The sequence below is a fragment of the Nannobrachium achirus genome, assembly GCF_963921795.1.
Source record: "Nannobrachium achirus genome assembly, chromosome: 24".
Lineage (NCBI taxonomy): Eukaryota > Metazoa > Chordata > Actinopteri > Myctophiformes > Myctophidae > Nannobrachium > Nannobrachium achirus.
This window is the reverse complement of record NC_137831.1, coordinates 11,073,237-11,094,154: the sequence shown is the minus strand read 5'-3', so window position 1 is coordinate 11,094,154 and position 20,918 is coordinate 11,073,237. Positions and strand designations below refer to the sequence as shown.

The window sequence follows — 20,918 nt, the reverse complement described above, 5'->3', positions numbered from 1 at the left end:
TGGTGGCGCTATAACGGCCCACTTTACGTTTTGCCCCGTAACTCTTGAACCGTAGATCGGAAAATTAAAATTATTTTTTCCCTGGATGCGCCAGGATAGATTTTCCGCCATCTTGAATTTTTTCCAAAACACACTTTTTGCTCCTTTTCCTACATATTTTCTTCAAATGTCACAAAAATCGGTACACATGATCTACACACACACACACACACACACACACACACACACACACACACACACACACACACACACACACACACACACACACAGCTCCACTTCACACGGGTGTGATTTTTTTTTTAGCAATTAAATAAATCAAAAATAACTAGCCCTTACCCGTTCAAAGATATGAGCTCCAAAATGATGTGCAGTGTGTGGGTTATGGGATGTGCACTGTGCATACAGTATATGAGGGATGGAAAGTAACTTTAACTGGTGCTTGCATGATAATATGTAGGAGCATCAATGTAAGAAATACCCGTTTCGTTTAATGGCTACCCCCCCAAAATGCCTCAAATCATCAACGCAGCTTGCGATTACCGTGACATTTGCCACACATATTCCCACTAGGTCAAGGAACAAATGCTACCTTTTTAACATTGTCCTGTTATAGCGCCACCAGCAGGTAGACTTTAGCAAAACACATTTTTGGAACACAAAGCTTGAAATCATGCATGCAGCGTCCGACTGCCATGAAAGATCTAAGGTGAAGAACATATGCCACCCTTTTTACATTGGCCTATTATACAGTAGCACCACCAGGACGCACGGCCTGGTGGAGACCTGTGCTCGGAAGAGCACTGCTTCTAGTTAAACATGTTGCCTCATGCTAGATGCAGAATAGATGTGCCTCATGCTAGATGCAGAATAGATAGTAGATACACCATAAAAATGCTAATATACAGTATATGATTTGTGAAAGTGACAAACGGGCTTCACAGTTATGTCAGGTGTGTTCATATGCTAATGGTGATGCGATTTCAGATCAATTGCTCCAGCCACTGAGGAGAAACGCTGTGACCAGAGTTCGAGTTATGTGGGAGCCAGTGGGGTCTTAGCTCCCATAGTTAAAGTCTGGGACCCCATAGTCAACAACCCCCTTTGGGGTCTCTTTTTTTCTAAGTGTGTTTTTTTTTTTTTTTTCTCGTTTTTTTTTATTTTTTATGTTCCATTGGAAGAATTTATATTATTTATGTTAACTAGATATACTAAATAAACATGTTAGACAGTAAGACTGAACAATGACATCACACCGTTTAATCCTACTATTCATTTTATTATTATAAATCAGGCGCATTTAATGTGGGGTGTGAGTCTTCCTTTACCGTCCGGGTTATAACACACTCGCTGCAATGGTTCCTACCTTTCCCCCAGGGCCGAGGAGGCCCTGGATGCAGACCTACCCAGCTGCGTGGTCTCGCCATGGCCTGGGCATAGGCTAAGCTAGGAACCACTGCATCGAGTCTTTGCACTTCTAGCCACGGCCCGGACGGCAAAGGAAGGCGGACACGCCGGACAGCAACAAAACAACCAAACAAAACAACGCTGTCTTAGCAAGACTGTAGCCTTAGTGCCTGTGCCAGTGACAATGTTTTTTTTAGTAAATAAATATGAACCCGACCCGCCTTGTTTTGAGAAAGAAAAATACCCATTTTAGCCGACTTTATGCTACCAGAACGGGAACTTTTGGCTGGATGGCTCAGATCATCAGATGGAGGAATTGGGAACTGGAGGCTGAGCAATAATGGTGAGTTAATATGAACAGAAAAGACTGCCTGGAGTTGTCAACATAGCCAATGTGAAGCCCGAATTAATATTGTGAAAGGAAAAATATGATTTAATATAGGAAATACCCGTTTTAGCCGACTTTATATCCGCGAAATACCCGATTTAATATGATTTAATATAGGAAAGTACCCGTTTTAGGCGACTTTATATCCGCAATTACCCGATTTTTTTTCAGAATAGGGCTCCCATAGCTCTGTGGGTATAACTCGATCACTGGCTGTGACAGACACTCAGACACTCAGACAGACAGACAGACAGACACTCACTCAGACATTCGCAAAATTATAGTATAGATTGTATAACAAAGTATCTTTACATTTAAACATGTCATTTTAATTTAAACATCCACCACTGGTTGCATGACCTGCAATGACATGCTACACTGTAACCAATTAGTAATAACCAGAGCCCTAGAATGGAGAGTTGCGTCACTCCCGTTCACTTCATGGGGCCAGGTCGTCTATGCACACATCTATTGGCGTATAGTGACAAACGGCCAACCGGAAGTTTACAAAATGCATTGAAGTCTATGAGGTGTAAAGTGACAATGAACCACGTGACCAGCGCTGTTTCTGACCCCGCGGTGACACCACTCTCTGATTATACTGCTCTGGTAATAACTAGAAGCTGGGCTGCCCTTTGGGCGGCCCAGCGTCTAGTCGGCGACCTGGCCAACTCGGAACAATGTAAATAGGGAATGAATGCCCCGCCCTTTAATGCAAACCCCATTATACCTGTTTTCATAGGACCCGTTTTGACCATCTGTCTGCCTGTGTCCATTTATGCCCATATTAGGGCTGTCTTCGACACAGGATTTATGAAGTCGATTCGAGTCGCGGGGGTTAATCCGACGCGTCGACGAATCGTTTTATAGTCTACTTTGTGTAAAAAAAAAAGTGTTGCTTTAAACCACGTCAACATAATACAATAATACATTAAGAGATTAATTGAATACACTGTGTTTTCGGTGATATCGGTGCGCGAGCACAAATGTTATCTGCATAGCAGTGTACAACCATAGAGTTATAACACACCGTTAAAACAAATAAAACTTCTACCACTTTTTCTAGTCACGTGTTCAAATACTGGATTCTGATTGGCTAAATTCCGGAGGTTATGAGAGGACAACTGCCGCAAAGACTTGTCCGAGATCAATGCGCCTCAGTGTACATCCGGGGACTTCAGGAGGTAGTCGGAACACCTTTCCCCCAACCAACAAATGAAGGTCGCAGCGGTCCTATGTTTACTAACGTGCGTACTATCGTCGCCGATTTATTTGGATCCAATGCAATCCGCCAACTTTAAAGCCCCTTTTCTCTGAACCTATGCCTTTCTGGAAGCGAACAGCCTCTATTTACGGCCGGAACGGTGCTTTTAACTGACGTTAGCTTAGCTGTAAGCTAGACGCATGGATTAGTATGGAGTTGGCGCCATCTGTTGGTGAGTAGAAGATGTTGTTGGTGGAACTATCTGCTGTCTCGCGGAAGTTTTATAGGCAATAATGATTGTAACTTAAGATCCTTGCAAGTTACAACTATGTGTTTTCTTTCATGTATACGGGAAAAAGTGGTAGAAAAGCTATTTACCACTCGGGGTCGGACATTATGCTCTCATAATGTCCTCTCACTCGGGGTAAATTGCTTACATCTCCGCTGTTTCAACTCTGCCCCGTCTCTCTGCAGCGTGCAGTAGAGATGAGACATTCGCGAACGATTCCGCTCTCTTGAACGGCTCTTTTAAATGAACGATGGGATCCAGTCCGCAGTCGCGGGACACAGAGCACTGACAGAGTAATGAGTCAGTGTCGAGAACGGATTAATTTCAGAAACTGATCATAAACAGGTGGAGGCACAGCTCCCGCTTGAGCCAGCAGTGTGGACATGTCATGGACGCAAACACAGCGAAACACAATCATTCATCATGGATTACAACACTGGAACAATTCAGAAGCACTTTAATTAGAAAATGTAACTTGTAGCCTACACTTGTGTATGTTAAAGTTGTACTATGTAACTTTTTTTATAAAACAAATCTTAAAATTCTCCTAACTATTAAATCACAAAAGTTTTAGAAGATCCGCGCCGTGAATTTCAGCCTGTAAAGCCTTCTCTATATGTAAACTGAGATCCTTGCCGTGGACCGGATCTCGCGCCAAAATTGCGTCATCACACTACCGGCCAATCACAGCGAGGGTTATACAACTGCCGGCCAATCACAGCGCATCTTGAAGTGGGGTCGCTAATACTCGCTATGGCAGCCATATTTGTTGTCGCCCGTTTGTACCATCCCTTCTCTAGGTAATTTCGCCTACCAGGCAGGGTGAAGGAGTCCGTATCTCTGGAATTACTGAACGCACAGGAACAAGGGACCCCTTAAAAGATAGATCTCAGCGAGGTGGAGGCAGACGCGGGGGTCTGAAGGTACGAAAAACGGACGAAAGACGCGGACGCGACCGCGGTTTGCTATAGGGATAATGACCACTAGTTGGGCAACTTACACAGTATGGCTTTAATTTGACTTTAGAAGATTGTTTACTACTTCGTGGACGCGCGTTTGTGCTGTGGCAGGTTATTTAATATGGGATTTTGACAGCGTGCTTCCTCCTCTTAACGGAACACTGTCCCGGCTCTGAATGTTTTAACGAAGCGGCGGTTCTGAACCGTTCTGGCCGTTCCGTCTCACTTTCAACCCGACGCTGGTGCGAGACAATAAATAACTGTTCGCCAATTGCTACTTCTCATTGGAAGTACATGACACCACACCAGTCCAGCAGTGCACCGCAGTACTGGCAGTAGTAGGCTATAACTGGTGATATAAAAAAATATATATTTTCGCTTCGACTCAAACAATTGGCGTCGATTCCCGGGGCTTAAAACGACGCGTCGATTCGTCGATTTTTAGAAGACACCCCTAGCCCATATATGGAGATATCTGTATCTGTCTGTCTGTCTGTCTGTCTGTCGGCGTCCATTTTATGTCCATATATGGAGATCACTGCAGTTATAGTTATGGGTCCATTTTATGCCCATATATGGAGATATCTGTCTATCTGCGTCCATTTTATGCCCATATATGGAGTATCTGTCTGTGCCTCCAACTGTGTTGCAGACACAGTGCCGGTTCCCCCTTTAATGCAAACCTCATTATACCTGTTGTCATAGGACCCGTTTTGAACATCTGTTTGCCTGTGTCCATTTATGCCCATATATGGAGATATCTGTATCTGTCTGTCTGCGTCCATTTTATGCCCATCATTATACCTGTTTTCATAGGACCCGTTTTGACCATCTGTCTGCCTGTGTCCATTTATGCCCATATATGGAGATATCTGTATCTGTCTGTCTGTCTGTCTGTCTGTCTGTCTGTCTGTCGGCGTCCATTTTATGTCCATATATGGAGATCACTGCAGTTATAGTTCTGGGTCCATTTTATGCCCATATATGGAGATATCTGTCTATCTGCGTCCATTTTATGCCCATATATGGAGTATCTGTCTGTGCCTCCAACTGTGTTGCAGACACAGTGCCGGTTCCCCCTTTAATGCAAACCTCATTATACCTGTTGTCATAGGACCCGTTTTGAACATCTGTTTGCCTGTGTCCATTTATGCCCATATGGAGATATCTGTATCTGTCTGTCTGCGTCCATTTTATGCCCATATATGGAGATCTTTGACCATCTGTTTGCCTCTGTCCATTTATGTCCATATATGGAGATATCTGTATCTGTCTGTCTGCAATCCATTTTATGCCCATATATGGGGGCATTCATTTTATGCCCATATATGGAGAACGCGCGTGCCCGTGGGACGAACGGTTCTCGAGATACGCGGATTACATACATACATAAACACTCACAGAGATTTTTTGTTGACTCATGTGGCGTACGTGATGTCAGAGCCTTTTATGAAGTGATGTCACAATGAGTCAGAGCTTTCGCCGATTTCCTCCGGAACAGCCTGATGTCAACAATCAACCCCGCATAAGGAGATTCCGAACGTTTCGCGCCGGTTCGGGAAAACCGCGCGTTTGGTCGGGTCGAGACCCGGCACTGCACTCCGTGCCGCGGCGGGGAACGCGCGTGCCGAATCTGAAGCCGGTGGGACGAACGGTTCTCGAGATACGCGGATTACAGACACACAGACACACAGACAGACAGACAGACAGAGACTTCTCGCATTTATAGATAGATAATCTATTCTGAATTCTGAATTTTCAGACCAACCCAGCTGATTCGCTGCCCACAAGGAGAATTAGACAGGTAGTATATAGAAATAGAGGGAACGAAAAGATACCAAGAAGAAATAGATAGGCTATGGCCTATGGTTAGACAGTAGACTAGGAAACCTATACCTTATATTTATTATATTTATATACTGTATATATGAGACACTGACAGTATCTCCCTGCCCCAGTATCTCCCTGCCTCCAACATTACATAAAATGTAATTTCATGAGGAATTAATGTGATGCACGCGAGAACTTGAAATCATACCAGGAAAACCATTCTGTTGTATCAAATCCAAATGTTTATTTCACAAGAGCAGATGTTCAAGCTTTATACAACCGATTATATGGCTCAGTCTTCCATCTAGTTCTTTTAAGTTTCTAACTGAAGCTTGAGGGCCATCCACACCAAAATGAACCAATACTGACATCATGTGGTGAAAGGAATCATCAATCCAGGCCTCCTGGCCTCAATTTATCACTTTGGCCTTAAATGACAACTTTAGTTTTTTACAACAAGGGTTCATATTATTTTAGATTGTAATCAAAGAATATAAAAGATGAGTGTTATAGATTCTTATTTCAGTGGTTGGGGGCATGTGTACAAGTGGCTAAATGTGTCATTTTACACAGAATAAGCCCATTCCCAGGATACAATGCAACCTTTCATGGTTGGATGTGACTTATGGGGGCTAGAAGTGTTACTGTAAATAGTAATAAAGAAACTGCTGGCTTATTGTGTCTAAAAATACATATTTAGCCACTTGTACGCATGCCCCCATGCGTACGCATGCCCCACATTTTAGCAAGGTAGCCTAAAACGTGATAAAACAATAGAACAAAGCAAATGAAAACATTTTAACACTCACTTTTCCTTTTACCTAATTACAATGTAAAATATGAACCCTTGTTGTAAAAAAACAAAGTTGTCCTTTAACATGGTTTAAATCAAACAAACAAATCTACAAACTGAGTAATAAGCTGCAGACCGATGGGGGCGTCTCACTGAACAAGTAGATCTAAAACAAATAAAATGTTGTGTAGGTTTCCTTCTGCAATATAAAAAGGTGAAGCTTTCATACATTCTTGATTCGTTGCACATGCAGTGAAATATTTTAAACGTTTTTGTAGATTTACATGGCATACAGCTTATTGAAGACCTATTGATTGCGTAAAGTAACATACTTTTCAGAAGGTTGACATTTCTGCATTATAAATCCTTTCGTGTAATATTCCATTTCATTAGCTGTATGCTATAAAATCTATATATAGATATATTTAGATATAATATAGGCCTATAAATAAAATGTTCTGAATATTTCACTATATGCGCAATGAAAGTAGAACATGAGTTACTTTAATTATAAAGAGGTTTTATTTTTACACAATAGATTGATGTGTAATTTATACTGTCGCCCTACTTATGCTCTGCTATCGCACACAAATCTATGACCATTCATTCTAATCCACAATGACCATTTATACAATCTGATGTAATATCAACATGACAAAACAAAATGGAAGTCACGTTTCTTCAATGGTTCTCATTATGTTCAGTATGGAAACCGTACGTTTATTTTTCCTTTTAAAGTCAATGCGCAGTCGATCTTCATGCGAAGACAGTGCAACACAGTCATTCACTTTAAGATCAGTCAGTTTGACACCACTGTGCAAGGAGTATAAATTGAGCTCAAGAAGCATGTCTTAAAGAAATTATGTCAATCAGGAGGATAACAGAATATGCACGAATCCGTATGTAGATTTGGATTTGTTTTGTTCATCAAATCGCTCTGAAAGCGATCCCAAAAATAGTGTTCATTACATGTCGTTCTTTCTAGCTTTAGCTTATACTGTAGTTAAGGCAGTGGTTCGCAATGCGAGGCGTTCTATCATTTGACAATTTGGCCAATGTTTCAGTGTTTAAAGTAGTTTGATGATTACTTATGATGCAGTTATGCACCTTTATTTTTTAGCTATTAAAAAGGTCTTAAAAGTCCTTAAATTGTCACTTCAGTCATCAGGGGACCTCCACAACAATCATGCAGCGACCTCCTGGCGGTCCCGACCAACAGGTTGAGAACCACTGCTTCAAGACATGGTTAAACATGTAATACTATACATTATCCAAACTGTCCAAATCAGATTCGCAGAATACTTTTTGTTAAACAAAGTCTCTTTATATCAAGATTTTCTCTTGGTTTGCATCTCAAACAGCGCAGCGTGATTTACAATCACCTCTCAGCGTAAAAGTAAAAAGAGAGACTTAACAAATGAGTTCCAGAAAACAGGCACAATGGCTTGCTGTGCTGAGATAATAAAATGTGTACAATGACTAAAACTAACGAAAATATACAGAATCTTCAGGTGAACGTATTAATCTTCTTCCTCTTCCTTGACCTTCTTTTTCTTCTTCTTTTTCTTCTTTTCTGTTGACTGGGGAGAGAAAAAAGACAAGTGAGCATTTTTCAAACGGACCAGTAGATGCCATCTGCAGATAAATGCACTACATTTGAATCCAGCGAGATGCTGAATCCTACTTTGGTTCCACAACTGAGGCTCTGGGCTCCTCAGGCGGGCTCACTAGCCACTTAGCTATGGCCCCCCAGCAAAGCTTGCTCAGAATTGAATATCATCAACACCCTTTCACAGCTTTGAGACAGCAGGCAACTGTCACTGATCAGGGTCAGACGCAAATTACACCATCATTGCAATGCGATGCTCGTGCCCCTGGTATTTCCAAGGTCCCCCGTAACTAGTTTACAGATTGGTCCAAATAGACCCATATAAAGGTCAATTTGTTTCCTTCTGTACACTCTCAAGAGTTACGGACCTGTAAGGGTACATTTGGAACCCCTTCAAGGTAAGTATACTGTATATATATTTTTTTGTATTTAGGCCATGGCTACACGGAGCTGGATATTTCTGAAGCTAGACATTTTTTTGTGCTGTTCGGGCTTGCAGCCACATGAAGCTGGATATTTCGGCTGCGAAGCTGGATATTTTTGAAACAGGATAAGTAAGAGGAGAGATTGAAAACTATCCGATTCACTGGATCTGTGTAGACAGGGAACCCGGATATCTCTGAAGACTTTACTGTGTGCGTACTTGTTAGACCTAGATATCTTTGTCGTGTGGACCTAGATATTTTTCTATGTGGATATCTGAAAAAACAGGATATATGAAATATCCAGCTCTGTGTGGACCTAGATATTTTTCTATGTGGATATCTGAAAAACCTGGATATATGAAATATCCAGCTCTGTGTAGCCATGGCCTGAACCAGTCCTCAATACGACACATGGCGACCTGGGCAATAAGACTTACTTCCTCTGCTACAGACGTCTCTGCCTCCTCCATTGCCTCCTCCTTCACCTCCACTGTCTCCTCCTCCTCCGCAGCCTCTTTGGACTTCTTCTTTTTCTTCTTCTTCTTGGGAGTTTCGTCTGTCGCTTCTTCTGCCGCTGCTTCTTCTTCTTCTACTACTGAAAGACAAGGCAAAAGAAACAACATGAGCCTCACGAATGGCATGAAGGATTTTTACATTTTCTTTAACCACAAACTGAGAGAAAAGATATGGATCTTTTATTTTTAAACATTAAAAACAGAGACCCAACGAGAGGCGTTGGTCTGCAGGTTTGCCTACCTTCCGTCGCTGGCTCCTTCTTGGGCTTTTTGGTTTTGGGCACCACTGGCGTGGAGGGCGCCGAGGTGTCCGCCTCTTCCACCTCCTCGATCTTCCTCTTCTTCGAGGTTGAGGGGAGCGTCGAGTCTCCAGACGGATCGTACACTTTCACCTCACTGTTCACAAACAATATACATGTTAAACAAAGTCTGTATGAAGATACAAATGCGACGCGTTACTATTGCAACGGTATGGCGCTTGTTGGACTGCCTGTTTTGGCTTCATTCACCTCTTGTGTTGGTATTTGTCTGCTTTTGCCATCGCTTTTCCTGTTCCACTGATTCTCCTGATCTGAGGCGAAACAAAAACATGGAAGACATGGTCAGAACAACAAAGCACAGGTATGTCTGGAGGAAGTTGAAACAACGGAATAACTCACTACAACTGGAGCGAACTGATGAAGGTACCAACTAGAAATTTCTGAACAGATCTACTTCAACATCACAGGTAACATGTTGTTGTTTGATAGTTTTACTTACTCCTTTCTCCTCAAGGTGTCGCAAGCGAACTTCCAGCTTGGCACGGTTCTCTATTCCCATTTCTGCGTTGGTGTCCTCGCCGAGCGCGTCGTAGCGGATAGCTAGGGATGTTTTAGCCGCCAGCATTCTGGAAATCTGGAAAGCACCATGTTAATCAACAACTTTAGAACGCAATTTTTAAATCCATCATCCCAGATAAGACTAGGGCTGTCATGACTATGGCATTTTACATGACGATTAATCGTCACTCAAATAATTGCAATTTTGTCTTTGACAATTTCATTTCTGTTTGGCTTGTAGGCTTTGAAGTTGCACATGGCAGATATGACACATAACCTAAATATACAAAGAAATGACTAACATATTTGACAACTTTATACTTAAAAAATAATATTGATAGTGGAAATAGACAATAAGCTCACAACACGTCGTGACACGTTGTGAGCTTGTAGATCTGCCATTTCCACAATTTTTGAAAATGTTTGAAAATATATGAACATTTTTCAACCTCAATATGTGATCTTTGAAACATGGCATGCGCAACGCAGACCAATATTCGAGGTCTTTCCCTGAAGTTCTGAACTGCCTTCAATGAATGCGTGTGCCAATCCATGGTTGATTTTATATAAGTATCTTCTGAAGTTCAGTAGTATTCTATGCTAGTCTGGCCAATTCAAATACTCTTATTTTTAAATTATAACTGCTTTTTAGTTTGGAGATCACTTGACTAGCGGTATAACTGCTTTTTAGTTTGGAGATCACTTGACTAGCGGTTTGACGACTTTGTCATTCTTATTTATTTTTTTGCAGATCTGCACTGATCTCAGAAATAGCCCCTATGGAATTCTCCAAGACTGAAATCAGTCCCCAGGACTGAGAACTTTAACCCCTGCGAGTGAGAACTTTAATCCATGCCCATTGCTGGCCTGGCATCGTACCTGGCCCAGCCAGGGGCTCTGGCTCCTCACTAACCACTAACCTCACTAACCACTTAGCTATGGCCCCCCAGCAAAGCTTGCTCAGAATTGAATATCATCAACACCCTTTCACAGCTTTGAGACAGCAGGCAACTGTCACTGATCAGGGTCAGACGCAAATTACACCATCATTGCAATGCGATGCTTGTGCCCCTGGTATTACCAGACCACTGAAAAGTACAGCATTCAAATAATAATAAGTAGCGATGGGTTGATCTTAGATTAACACTCATTTGCTTTGCTAAACAAAGTACGGACTGTGACGAACAGCAACCACGCGGGAACCGAGAACTCACCTTGCCCTTGTTCTTGGTTGAGGTCTGGCCGACCAGCGAGGCGTGGTAGATGAGGCCGTATTTGGGTGTGTCTTTGCGGGTCTTCAGGGCTCTGAACAAGGCCTTCTCTGCTCCGAGGATCTGCACTGTGGAAGCCGGGTGCTTGGCCAGATTCAGCAGGGAGCCTTGGGAAACACAGAAAGGGGGACACGTTCAAGGCATACGTCCATAGAAACACCCTTTCATTTATCTAGCTGCACAGCACAGTGTTCGTGTCCCATTGAGACCTGGATCGTATTATTACTTTAACCATTATTGTATGCTTTAACTATAAAAAAACAGCAGATCTGCAAGCTCACAGCGCGGCACAGAGTGCCGTGCCGCGAGCTTGCAGATCTGCTATTTTTGAAAAATCTTGAGAATTTGTGCAAGACAAGTCTTTGAATATTTTTGATCCGATTATATAAATGTCTTCTAAATCCTTCTAAAAAAAAAAAATCAGTGGTTCTCAAACCTTTTTATTTCAAGGACCCCCAAAATTAAATATGGCCGGGTACCGTAATCTCAAAATATGTTGTTCCAGGTACCCCCCCAGAAGCAAATATTGGAGTTAGAAATGTTCGCTTTAAATATATATTCAAAGATTTGCCAGAAAATAGCAGATCTACAAGCTTGTATATCTGCCATTCTTTTAATAGTTAAAGCATAAAACAATGGTTAAAGTGGTTCCAGGTCTTAGGTTGAATGCGAGCTCAGATGAGGTAGTGACGAAGACCCTCATGATGTTTTCAGGACAATGACGTAGCGTCAGCATCATCACCGCTCCACTCAACGCACCACGTGTCCCCCCCTCCGCTCCGCTCTGCGGTTCTTACCGGCGTGGGAGATGAGGCGAGCGCCCACCAGCTCTCCCACCATCACTGTCAGGTTGGGGGCGATGGCCATCATGCGGTTCTTCAGGTAGTCGTACAGCTGAGCGCGGTAGTCTGTGATCTCGATCACCTGGAGAATAACAGATACGTGGGTGAATCCTCAAGTCCGACTTACACTTAAGTTGCGTGCCGGTGCCACATGTCAAGCAGCAAATACAGTGTGAGCTTGTAGATCTGCCATTTTTTTTTGTGCGTGACACCCACACGTAGGTACGACGCGGGCTTTACTGTCACAGCTGCTTTCAATGGTGGCCATGCAGGAATTGAAGCTTAAACTCTTTCATGTATATGAAAAAAAAAGCTCATGTATATTGACATTGTTTGTAATTGTCTCCCGCTCCTGACAGAGAGAGGTAATCACAACCACAGATATAAAAAGCTAGATACCTCCTCCACCGCTGCAGTTCATTAGCGCGACTGGTCAAACACCCCTGGCGGAAGTGCATAACTGTGGAACTGCGGAAGGCACTCTGCCCCCTCCAATGGGAAAGAGGGAGTCCTGCCAGGACTGCATCTGATTGGACTACCGAGCTTCCCATTCTGTGACGCACAAGGAAGCGTCCTTCAGAAATCCCAAGAGCCCCGCCTCAGAATTCTGGAGGCTTGCATAGAGTTATTGGGAGGCTTGCCAGGAGTCTTGGACCTGCACCCCCCAGTCGGAAGAGGCGTCTACCTTTCTATGTCTGTGATCACAACACCTTTCTCAACTACAATAAAGATGGCAGCACGCACATTGCTTGTGGTCTTGTGGAGAAACAGTTTGGTTATCTCATGTAAACATGTTTGTAGCTATAGCCACTACTACTTTCGAAACGTACATACTAGATCTGGTGTTTTGTCTACTTAAAGTAACTTTATTGGCAGTACCAACCCACGTTGAGTAGGGAAACGACTAGCTGCAATTGTGCTAGTTTTATTAATTTATTCATTCGAATATACAACCATTTTCACTTGTAAACTGTTATACACAGACTGAGGACCACACAGTTTAGAATAGTAATACATTTAAGTTTTAAAATGTGCAACTTTGCGGAGAAGTGTGTACGTGTGCTTGTGTGTAGGGGGCTTTCTGCGGCTGTTCAGATGAGATAGTGACTTAAAGACCCACATGATTGTTTCAGGAGGAAGACAAATGTCATCATCATCACTACAGCCACAGTCATTCCTTTGTACAAAGCACACAACAGTAGGAGTCAGCACTGGTCCTACCTGGTCACACAGGTGCTTTATGTTGTCGATGTCCTCGTCCGACACCTCCGTTCCCATGGAGATCTCGGCGGCCAGCTTGACCTCTGCCTCGATCTCCTCGGGCAGGATCTCCGACAGGTCGGTGGTGGCCACGTTGGTGCGAACCCCTGGGGACACCAGAAATGCGTCCGTCATTTACAACGCGGTAGAGGTCGGCACACTCTTGAGGCGACATGCCCTTCTACCGAAGGCTTCCTTTACACAGAGGCTTTGACCTTCAACACAAGGCTGTCTAAAGCAGTGCTTCTCAAACTTTTAAATTCCAAGGTCTTCCCTTAACTCTGACAGTGTACAAATGGAACCAAATGAAACCGTCAGGGTTTATTTGGTTCCATTTGTACACTGTCAGAGTTACAGACTTGTGTGGGTCAATTTAGACCCCCATAAAGAAACCTAGAGTCTCCCTGGAAACCAAGTTTGAGAACCACTGGTCTAAAGGATCTTCTCAATTGTCTCACCCTCTCATGCAGTCCACCTTAAATATAATAGCACTGGAAATAAAGTGAAGCAGTCTGTTGCATTGACCACTACCATCCCGGTGCCGCTATTTGGGCCTGGCAAACATAAAAAAAAAATAACCAAGCTACAAGCTCATAGCGCATTGTGATTTATTGTGAGCTTGTAGATGGTCTAATTTTATATACTGTGCTAGTTATGTTGTATTCCCAATTTCAGCTTTAAACCGTTTTTACTTATGAACCATTATTAACAGACTGAGGATCACATTTTAGAACAGTAATAGTTTAAATGAATCATTTGCACTTTGCAGAGCAGTGTGTATGTGTGCTTGTGTGTAGGAGGCTTTACGTGGCTGTTCAGATGAGATAGTGACTTAAAGACCCACATGATTTGTTTCAGGAAGAAGACAAATGTCATCATCATCACTACAGCCTAGGCTTGCGTTGTTCACTTCACAGACTGCCCAGTATCGTTCAACAACAAAAGAAATATATAGAAAATCCTCAACATAACGTGGGGTTTGTGTGTGGTGACATGTCAGATCCTTGCATATGCTCACCTATGTGTCTGACACTTTTGCAGTAGGCCAGGTTATCTGTGATGATCTTGCTCAGTTCGGGGAAATGCCATCCATACCACTCCCTGCAGCGCATGATGTAGTTGTTCAGCTCTTTGTCCAGATCATCCAACAGAGCTGCAGACAACAGGGATATATACATATAAATTAGCCAAGGGAATAAACACATTTTATCTTAAAGTTACATTAAACAAAATAATAATAATAACTTACAGATGGCTTGTACGATCATAGTGTCCACTTTGTCCGGGCTGAATTTCAACTTGTAGCGAGATAAACTGAGGAAGACATGGAAAAGCAAATTCAAGTTTAAGCCCTTTAACTTCTGATCTTTGTCTACTTCAAGGATGCTTTTGACGTCTTTCATTGCTGTGTTTTTAGGTCTATCACATGGTCAGTAAGATTCTCCTAACCTACATTTTCAGAAAATCTTCCATTTTTGTATTCCTTTTTTTGTCCAAAACCGTTCGTTTTGCATTTATCATTTTAAAAATGATTTAAACTAGTGAAAACAGCCGATCTACAAGCACACAATCGCGAGGCATTGTGTGCTTGCAGGGCTTTACTTTGTGAAAGAACGTACACATTTGAAACTGAGATACAACGTTTCCAACCGACAATGATGATATACATACACACACTATTATAACAACGCTTTCGTTATTTGGCTGCCTCAGTGGTAGTGACGAATGCTGAAAGGATTCCACATTGTTTGGATTCAGTCAGCAAAATGTAATCATTGGCAGAAGGGAGAGAAGCCTTTTAACCAAACAAATGGTTAAGCCTACGTTTTTAAATTTGAGAGATTAAAGCCAGGACAAACTCTGACCAGTTTGTGCAAGATTTTAGGTTTAAATAAGCCAGGTTTGTTTTTTGGGTGCAATTCCCTTTTCAGTTCCTATACCAGCGTATGCATGTGTCACTCTACCTGTGAGCGAGTCCCAGAGACATGGCGCTGATCTCCCGAGGAGGCAGCCCGGTTATGAGGCCTTCCATCTGGGTCCTAATGCCCCTCATCAGCTCTGCCACTGCCGGACTGTGGACGCAGCTCAGGTTGAGCTTGTCCTGGAAAAACAGAGCGAGTTAATGAACCACACAACACAAATTACACCTCATACAGCAGCCAAATAACGTACTGTACAAAATCAGGCGTGTACTTTAAAATCGGAGTTTCAATAAATATTTGACTTTTCTCTGATCCATCACCTATTAATATTGACCGGGGTGCATGCCTATCTTAAAGATCAATATACAGAGTAGCGTGTGTGTGGTATATTTATGGAGGATGGAAGACGCTGGGTGACCTACTTTGATGACGCCACCGAGTTTGGCGTCGCTGATGGCCAGCTGCTCATGAGCCTCTGTGGCGACAACCTTCTTCAACACCTTCTTCAGACTCTTTCCCATCTTTCCCTCTGTCATAGCAGTGGCAGCTGTAGAAAAAAAATGTTGGGACTAATGGATTTCAGTGCGGGGTCAACAAGTGGTGTTTTTGTAGTTTATCTAATGGCTGTGGTCTCAGTGGTAGTGACGAAACTGTAGATTGGCCTCATGTTTTCATCAGACACATAAAAGAGATGCATCATAGACCACAGCCTTCAATCGGTTACATAAAGACAAGTTGTGCAGAAAGTGCACAGTGCATGCAGGTGTTTTCAATGGTATGTTACCTGCCAGGGCCTCGGTTGTGTCCTGAAACTTCTCAAAGTGCTTCAACTTCACACTGAATGAGAGAAATCGAATGGCTTTTAGACTCAATTCACCAATTGAATACTTTATTAGATGTTTGCATAGGAATGGTACAGGACAGTACAGTTTTTAACATAGATTTTATTGGGGGATATCTTGCCGGTTACAGTAGTCAAAGGACAATGAATCAGTTTCCCCTTTTGAATAAGAAGAAAAAGGACAAACAAACATTAAGACAATAACAGACAAAAAATAAAAAATAAAGTAGTTGACAGCATCAAGGACAGAAAACATTAGATAATAACCTATTCAGGGAAATATAACCTAGACTGTTCTCAGGCACTTGATGGGCCACCCTGAGCACGGGCATTGGGGTCCTTTAGTACTCCATTCAATTCAGGGTAGCATTGCGCTTAGTAAATTATTAACAACACTCACATCTTGTTGGCCTTTTCCATCGTCTGGAACTCCTTCCACAGACTGTCGACTTCCTGCAGCTTGGATTCATCTAGGACCTGAAAGATTATATGAAGTTGATGGGAGTACAGGTTAATATAGCACTGAAAAAGCAGTGTTGTAGATCAGATCCTCAGTGTATACATTTGTTAACTCAAGAGAATGCACAAATCTGACCTGCACCAATCTGACCAGGCCCATTATACAATCAAGAGTAAAAGCAATCTTGAACTTGTCTAATGAATAAAACGTTAGTTGCTGAAGATGGGTCACCCATATTTCTATATTGTCGGGACGGGTAGGGCAAGTTTTTGACAAGTAGTCCTGCCTAAAGTTCATGAGCACAAACAATTATAATCACCGGTGTAAAGTAACTAAGTACATTTACACAAGTATTGTACTTAAGTACAGTTGAGGTACTTTTACTTTACTGGATGATTTCCAATTTTCTGTACTTTTACTTCTACTCCACTACATCTTGGATCCTACAATTATTTGAATAATTATATTTGAATAACTATAGTTACTTTGTTGATTTTGATTTATATTACAAAACATACATCAACCACTTCAGCCCATTACATTTAGGGCTATTTTCAATTTTCAAATGTGTATACATTTGAAAACTTGTAAAATGGGACATTCGGCATAATGAGTACTTTCTACTTGTGCATTTTTACTCAAGTCAATTCTGAATTCCAGACTTATACTCAAAACAGAATTATTTCTACATCTCAGTATTGCTACAATATGCGAGTACTTTTTCCACCACTGGTAGTGGGACTCTGCACACGTGGGGGCCGCGTGTATCTATTCTGCATCTAGCTTAAGGCAAGACCCTCATTTTGAGTGACATTTTTTAACTAAGATCTTTGACTCTGGGGGTGCCTGGAACAAACGATTTTGAGATGGGGGTCCGCGGCCAAATACATATTTTGGGGGGGTCCTTGACATGACAACGTTTGATAACGATTGACGATTCTACCAATGTCTTTGAAGAATCTGAAAAAAATGTTGCTAATCTTGCTATATAGTGGTACTCAAACTCTGCAATACCAAGGACCCCCAAACTGATATGCATTTGGCCGCGGACCCCATCTCAAAATATGTTGTTCCAGGGACCCCCAGAAGCAAAGATTTGAGTTGAAAAACTCTGAATTTGCCTTAAGCTGGATGCAGAATGGATAGACGCGTGGGGCGGCCATTGGGCCCTAGCTCACACTATAAACCTATCCCAATCAGAAGAACATAGATATATAGAAAAATATACCGAATAACACCATGACACACAATCCACCCCTTCACGATAACAATGGAGTACGGATGCATAAAGGCAGCCATTCTTATTATTCTCATTTTTACACGATACTGACGTTGAAGTAGAAGCCAACGTGGGCAGCTAACGTTAGCCGCATTAGCTAAAAGTCGACTAACCACTGGAGAATGGAGTTAATGTTGAAACTAAGGAATGATAAACAACAAAATAAATACGTACTTTGAATATTGCATATCCAGCCGCGGTTTCAAATAGCACCAGCATTGTGGCAGCTATTTAAGTATGTATAATAGTAATGTTGTAATGTTGCTCTCCTGTGAGCACCGCCGTCTTCCACGATGCTGCTGTTGGAATGGAATGGAGAAATCGAGCGACGATCAGTGAGTGTTCCGCTAGCAACTCTAGGCTAGTAGCAACACCGGAACAACCGGTTGCCGATCTCTTAAGAATAAGAGTTTTGATTGATTGAAAGTGACCCAGATGCACTCCATAACAAGGCACTTGATTGATTGATTGATTGATTGATTGATTGATTGATTGATTGAAGAGTTTATTAGTAGTTTGCAATAGAAAAAAGTACGGTTTCATGACAGCACAAATCACTGGTTACGGTCAACTAAAAGGAGATCCTAGTAAGCTTTACGGCTTATTTACACAGGAACCACTTATTACTTTAACATCAATTACAAAAGCAGGAAAAGGGGAGAAAAAAGGGGGGGGGGTGAAAACGTGGGGGCTTAGCCTATTTGCAAGTCTCGAGTAGCAGCCGCCTGAAGGTGACTTTTCATACCAATTTCGAAGGAAGCTAGGGATTTGCTCATGTTGGTGGTATAGCTGGAGAACGAATTAGAGCCTTATAGTGTTAAATAGGTCTAACATGATTAGTGGAGCTGCCTCTGGTGTTGTGATTGTGGACATCCTTGAGGAAGCAGTTTGTCAGGTACCTGGGTATCTTGGAGGTGTAGTGTATCTTGTACACCAGGCCCATTGCAAGATGCTGTACTCTGTCAGCTACTTCGAGCCACCCCACACTTTCGTGGTGAAAACTGGTGATGTACGGAAAGGTGGGCCCGAGGAGGAGGAAGACCAAGCACGATCAGTTTGTTCTGGGCTGTTTGGAGCTTTAACTTTGATTGAAAGTGACCCAGATGCACTACAAGGCACTCACACATAGAGAAGCTCTAGAGAGATGCCCCCTCAGCCAACTGGTCAGGGAACTCTGTACACAAACACAAGCTGAGCCACCAGATAGAAAATTCACTGGACTAAACCAAATGATTAAACAGCAAAAAGAAAGCTACCTGACACATTGGAGAGAACTAAGCAAAAGCAGAGCAAACTAGAATGCTATTTGGCCCTAGACAGAGGATACACTGTGGCAGAATACCCATGAGCAAGGTGACCGACCCAAAACAAAGAAAATTCTTTACTAGATAGGCCTACAGACTCAGTGAGCATAGTCTTGCAATAGAGAAAGGCCGCCATAGGCATACCTGGCTCCCTAGAGAAAACAGACTTTGCACCCACTGCACACAAAAAGAAAGTGGAAACTGAGCTATGCTTCCTAACCGCCTGTCCACTGTACCAAGACATCAGAGACACATACTTCCTACAGATCATAACCACCCAAGGAGAGTTTGAAAACATGACCAATGATGAAAAACTCCCATACCTGCTGGATGAAGTACAAAAATGTGCAAACACAGCAGCAAGATGTGTGAGCTGCTGTGATAGGAGAAGGATATCAAATGGAACCCAACCACCTAAGACCATTGTATATAGGTATGTTCTCTGTCTGTCTTTCCATGTTATATGAGATACATAAAGTTGTTCCTGTGTAAATAAGCCGTAAAGCTTACTAGGATCTCCTTTTCGTTGACCTTGTACGAGTGATTTGTGCTCATCATGAAACTGTACCTTTTTCTATTGCAAACTGCTAATACACTCTTCAAACAATCAATCATAATATATATTAACCATGATCTTATTTTGAAGACAAGGGGCAGACGTAGTGTTGCAACGTCCAAAACCGGAAACATAAGTGCTGCTCACGAAACGGAGCTGAAATGGAGCAGCGCCACAATACACACGTGGTACTCACACCCGGAAACGGCACGGTTGCCACTTATCCCCATGATTATCCCCCCTTTAAGTCCTGAGGCCGATTCTAAAAAATGAAAAATGTCTTCTAAATCCTACTGGTTCTTAAAGAATGAATGAATGAATGTGTAGCCCCCACAGTCTCAAGAGAGAAGCCTTTTGGATAAACTTTTTGAATACTTTAATCCCAAATGGCCTAAATGTTGATTTTGATTTGAGACCTTTTCTTTGAGAGTGAGTAGAGCTAAAATGTCCATCATTGGTTATTCCAACCAGGACTTATCTCCCTCTACTCCCTTTCCCTAAACCTGTTCTCTTTGCAAACTCTAGGCTTGAATCATTTACATTTTCTGTAGAAAAATATTATTGTGAATAGTCTAAAAACCTTTTTTCTATGTTTCCTCAAGTTGTTTTTTCACTCCTGTTTCTAAGTTATTTATGTGTGTATTGATACTTTGTCCTATTTTCCACAGACCAATACGAGTCAAACAGACAGATGAAACAGGTTGATGTCCCTTTATCTAGTGTAGTCTCCCAGTCATGAGTTCTTCACAAAATGAGTTCTGTTGATTGCCCCCTCCCACTGGAGAGTTTTTTGATACTGTGTCATTTACTGTTGTATCCTTACTCTTTTCTATTGTGTATGTATTTATATTTATACATTTCTCAGAGTGTTCTAGAAATGTTTTTCCATATATATATATATTGTCGTTGTCTTTTAATATTCACAAATGAATAATGAAATGAACAGATG

At 42.1% G+C, this 20,918-nt stretch overlaps 1 protein-coding gene across 2 annotated transcripts; it reads right to left on the bottom strand.

Annotated features, from left to right (window-relative positions):
- Positions 1–7,366: 7,366 nt before the first annotated feature.
- On the bottom strand, positions 7,367–18,409 carry nop58 (NOP58 ribonucleoprotein homolog (yeast)). Of its 2 annotated transcripts, none has more exons than XM_080720866.1 (15): positions 18,284–18,409; positions 16,771–16,847; positions 16,314–16,366; positions 15,952–16,076; positions 15,572–15,708; positions 14,857–14,921; positions 14,626–14,760; positions 13,569–13,714; positions 12,303–12,429; positions 11,449–11,612; positions 10,176–10,310; positions 9,926–9,987; positions 9,658–9,812; positions 9,339–9,496; positions 7,367–8,447 (listed from the first exon to the last, which is right to left on the bottom strand). In XM_080720866.1, the coding sequence occupies exons 1-15, from the start codon at positions 18,326–18,328 to the stop codon at positions 8,388–8,390; spliced, it is 1,644 nt and encodes a 547-aa protein (XP_080576992.1). In that variant the 5' UTR covers positions 18,329–18,409; the 3' UTR covers positions 7,367–8,387. The 2 variants fall into 2 exon arrangements, with proteins under 2 accessions (XP_080576992.1, XP_080576993.1); XM_080720867.1 differs by having other exon boundaries at positions 9,339–9,493.
- Positions 18,410–20,918: the final 2,509 nt, after the last annotated feature.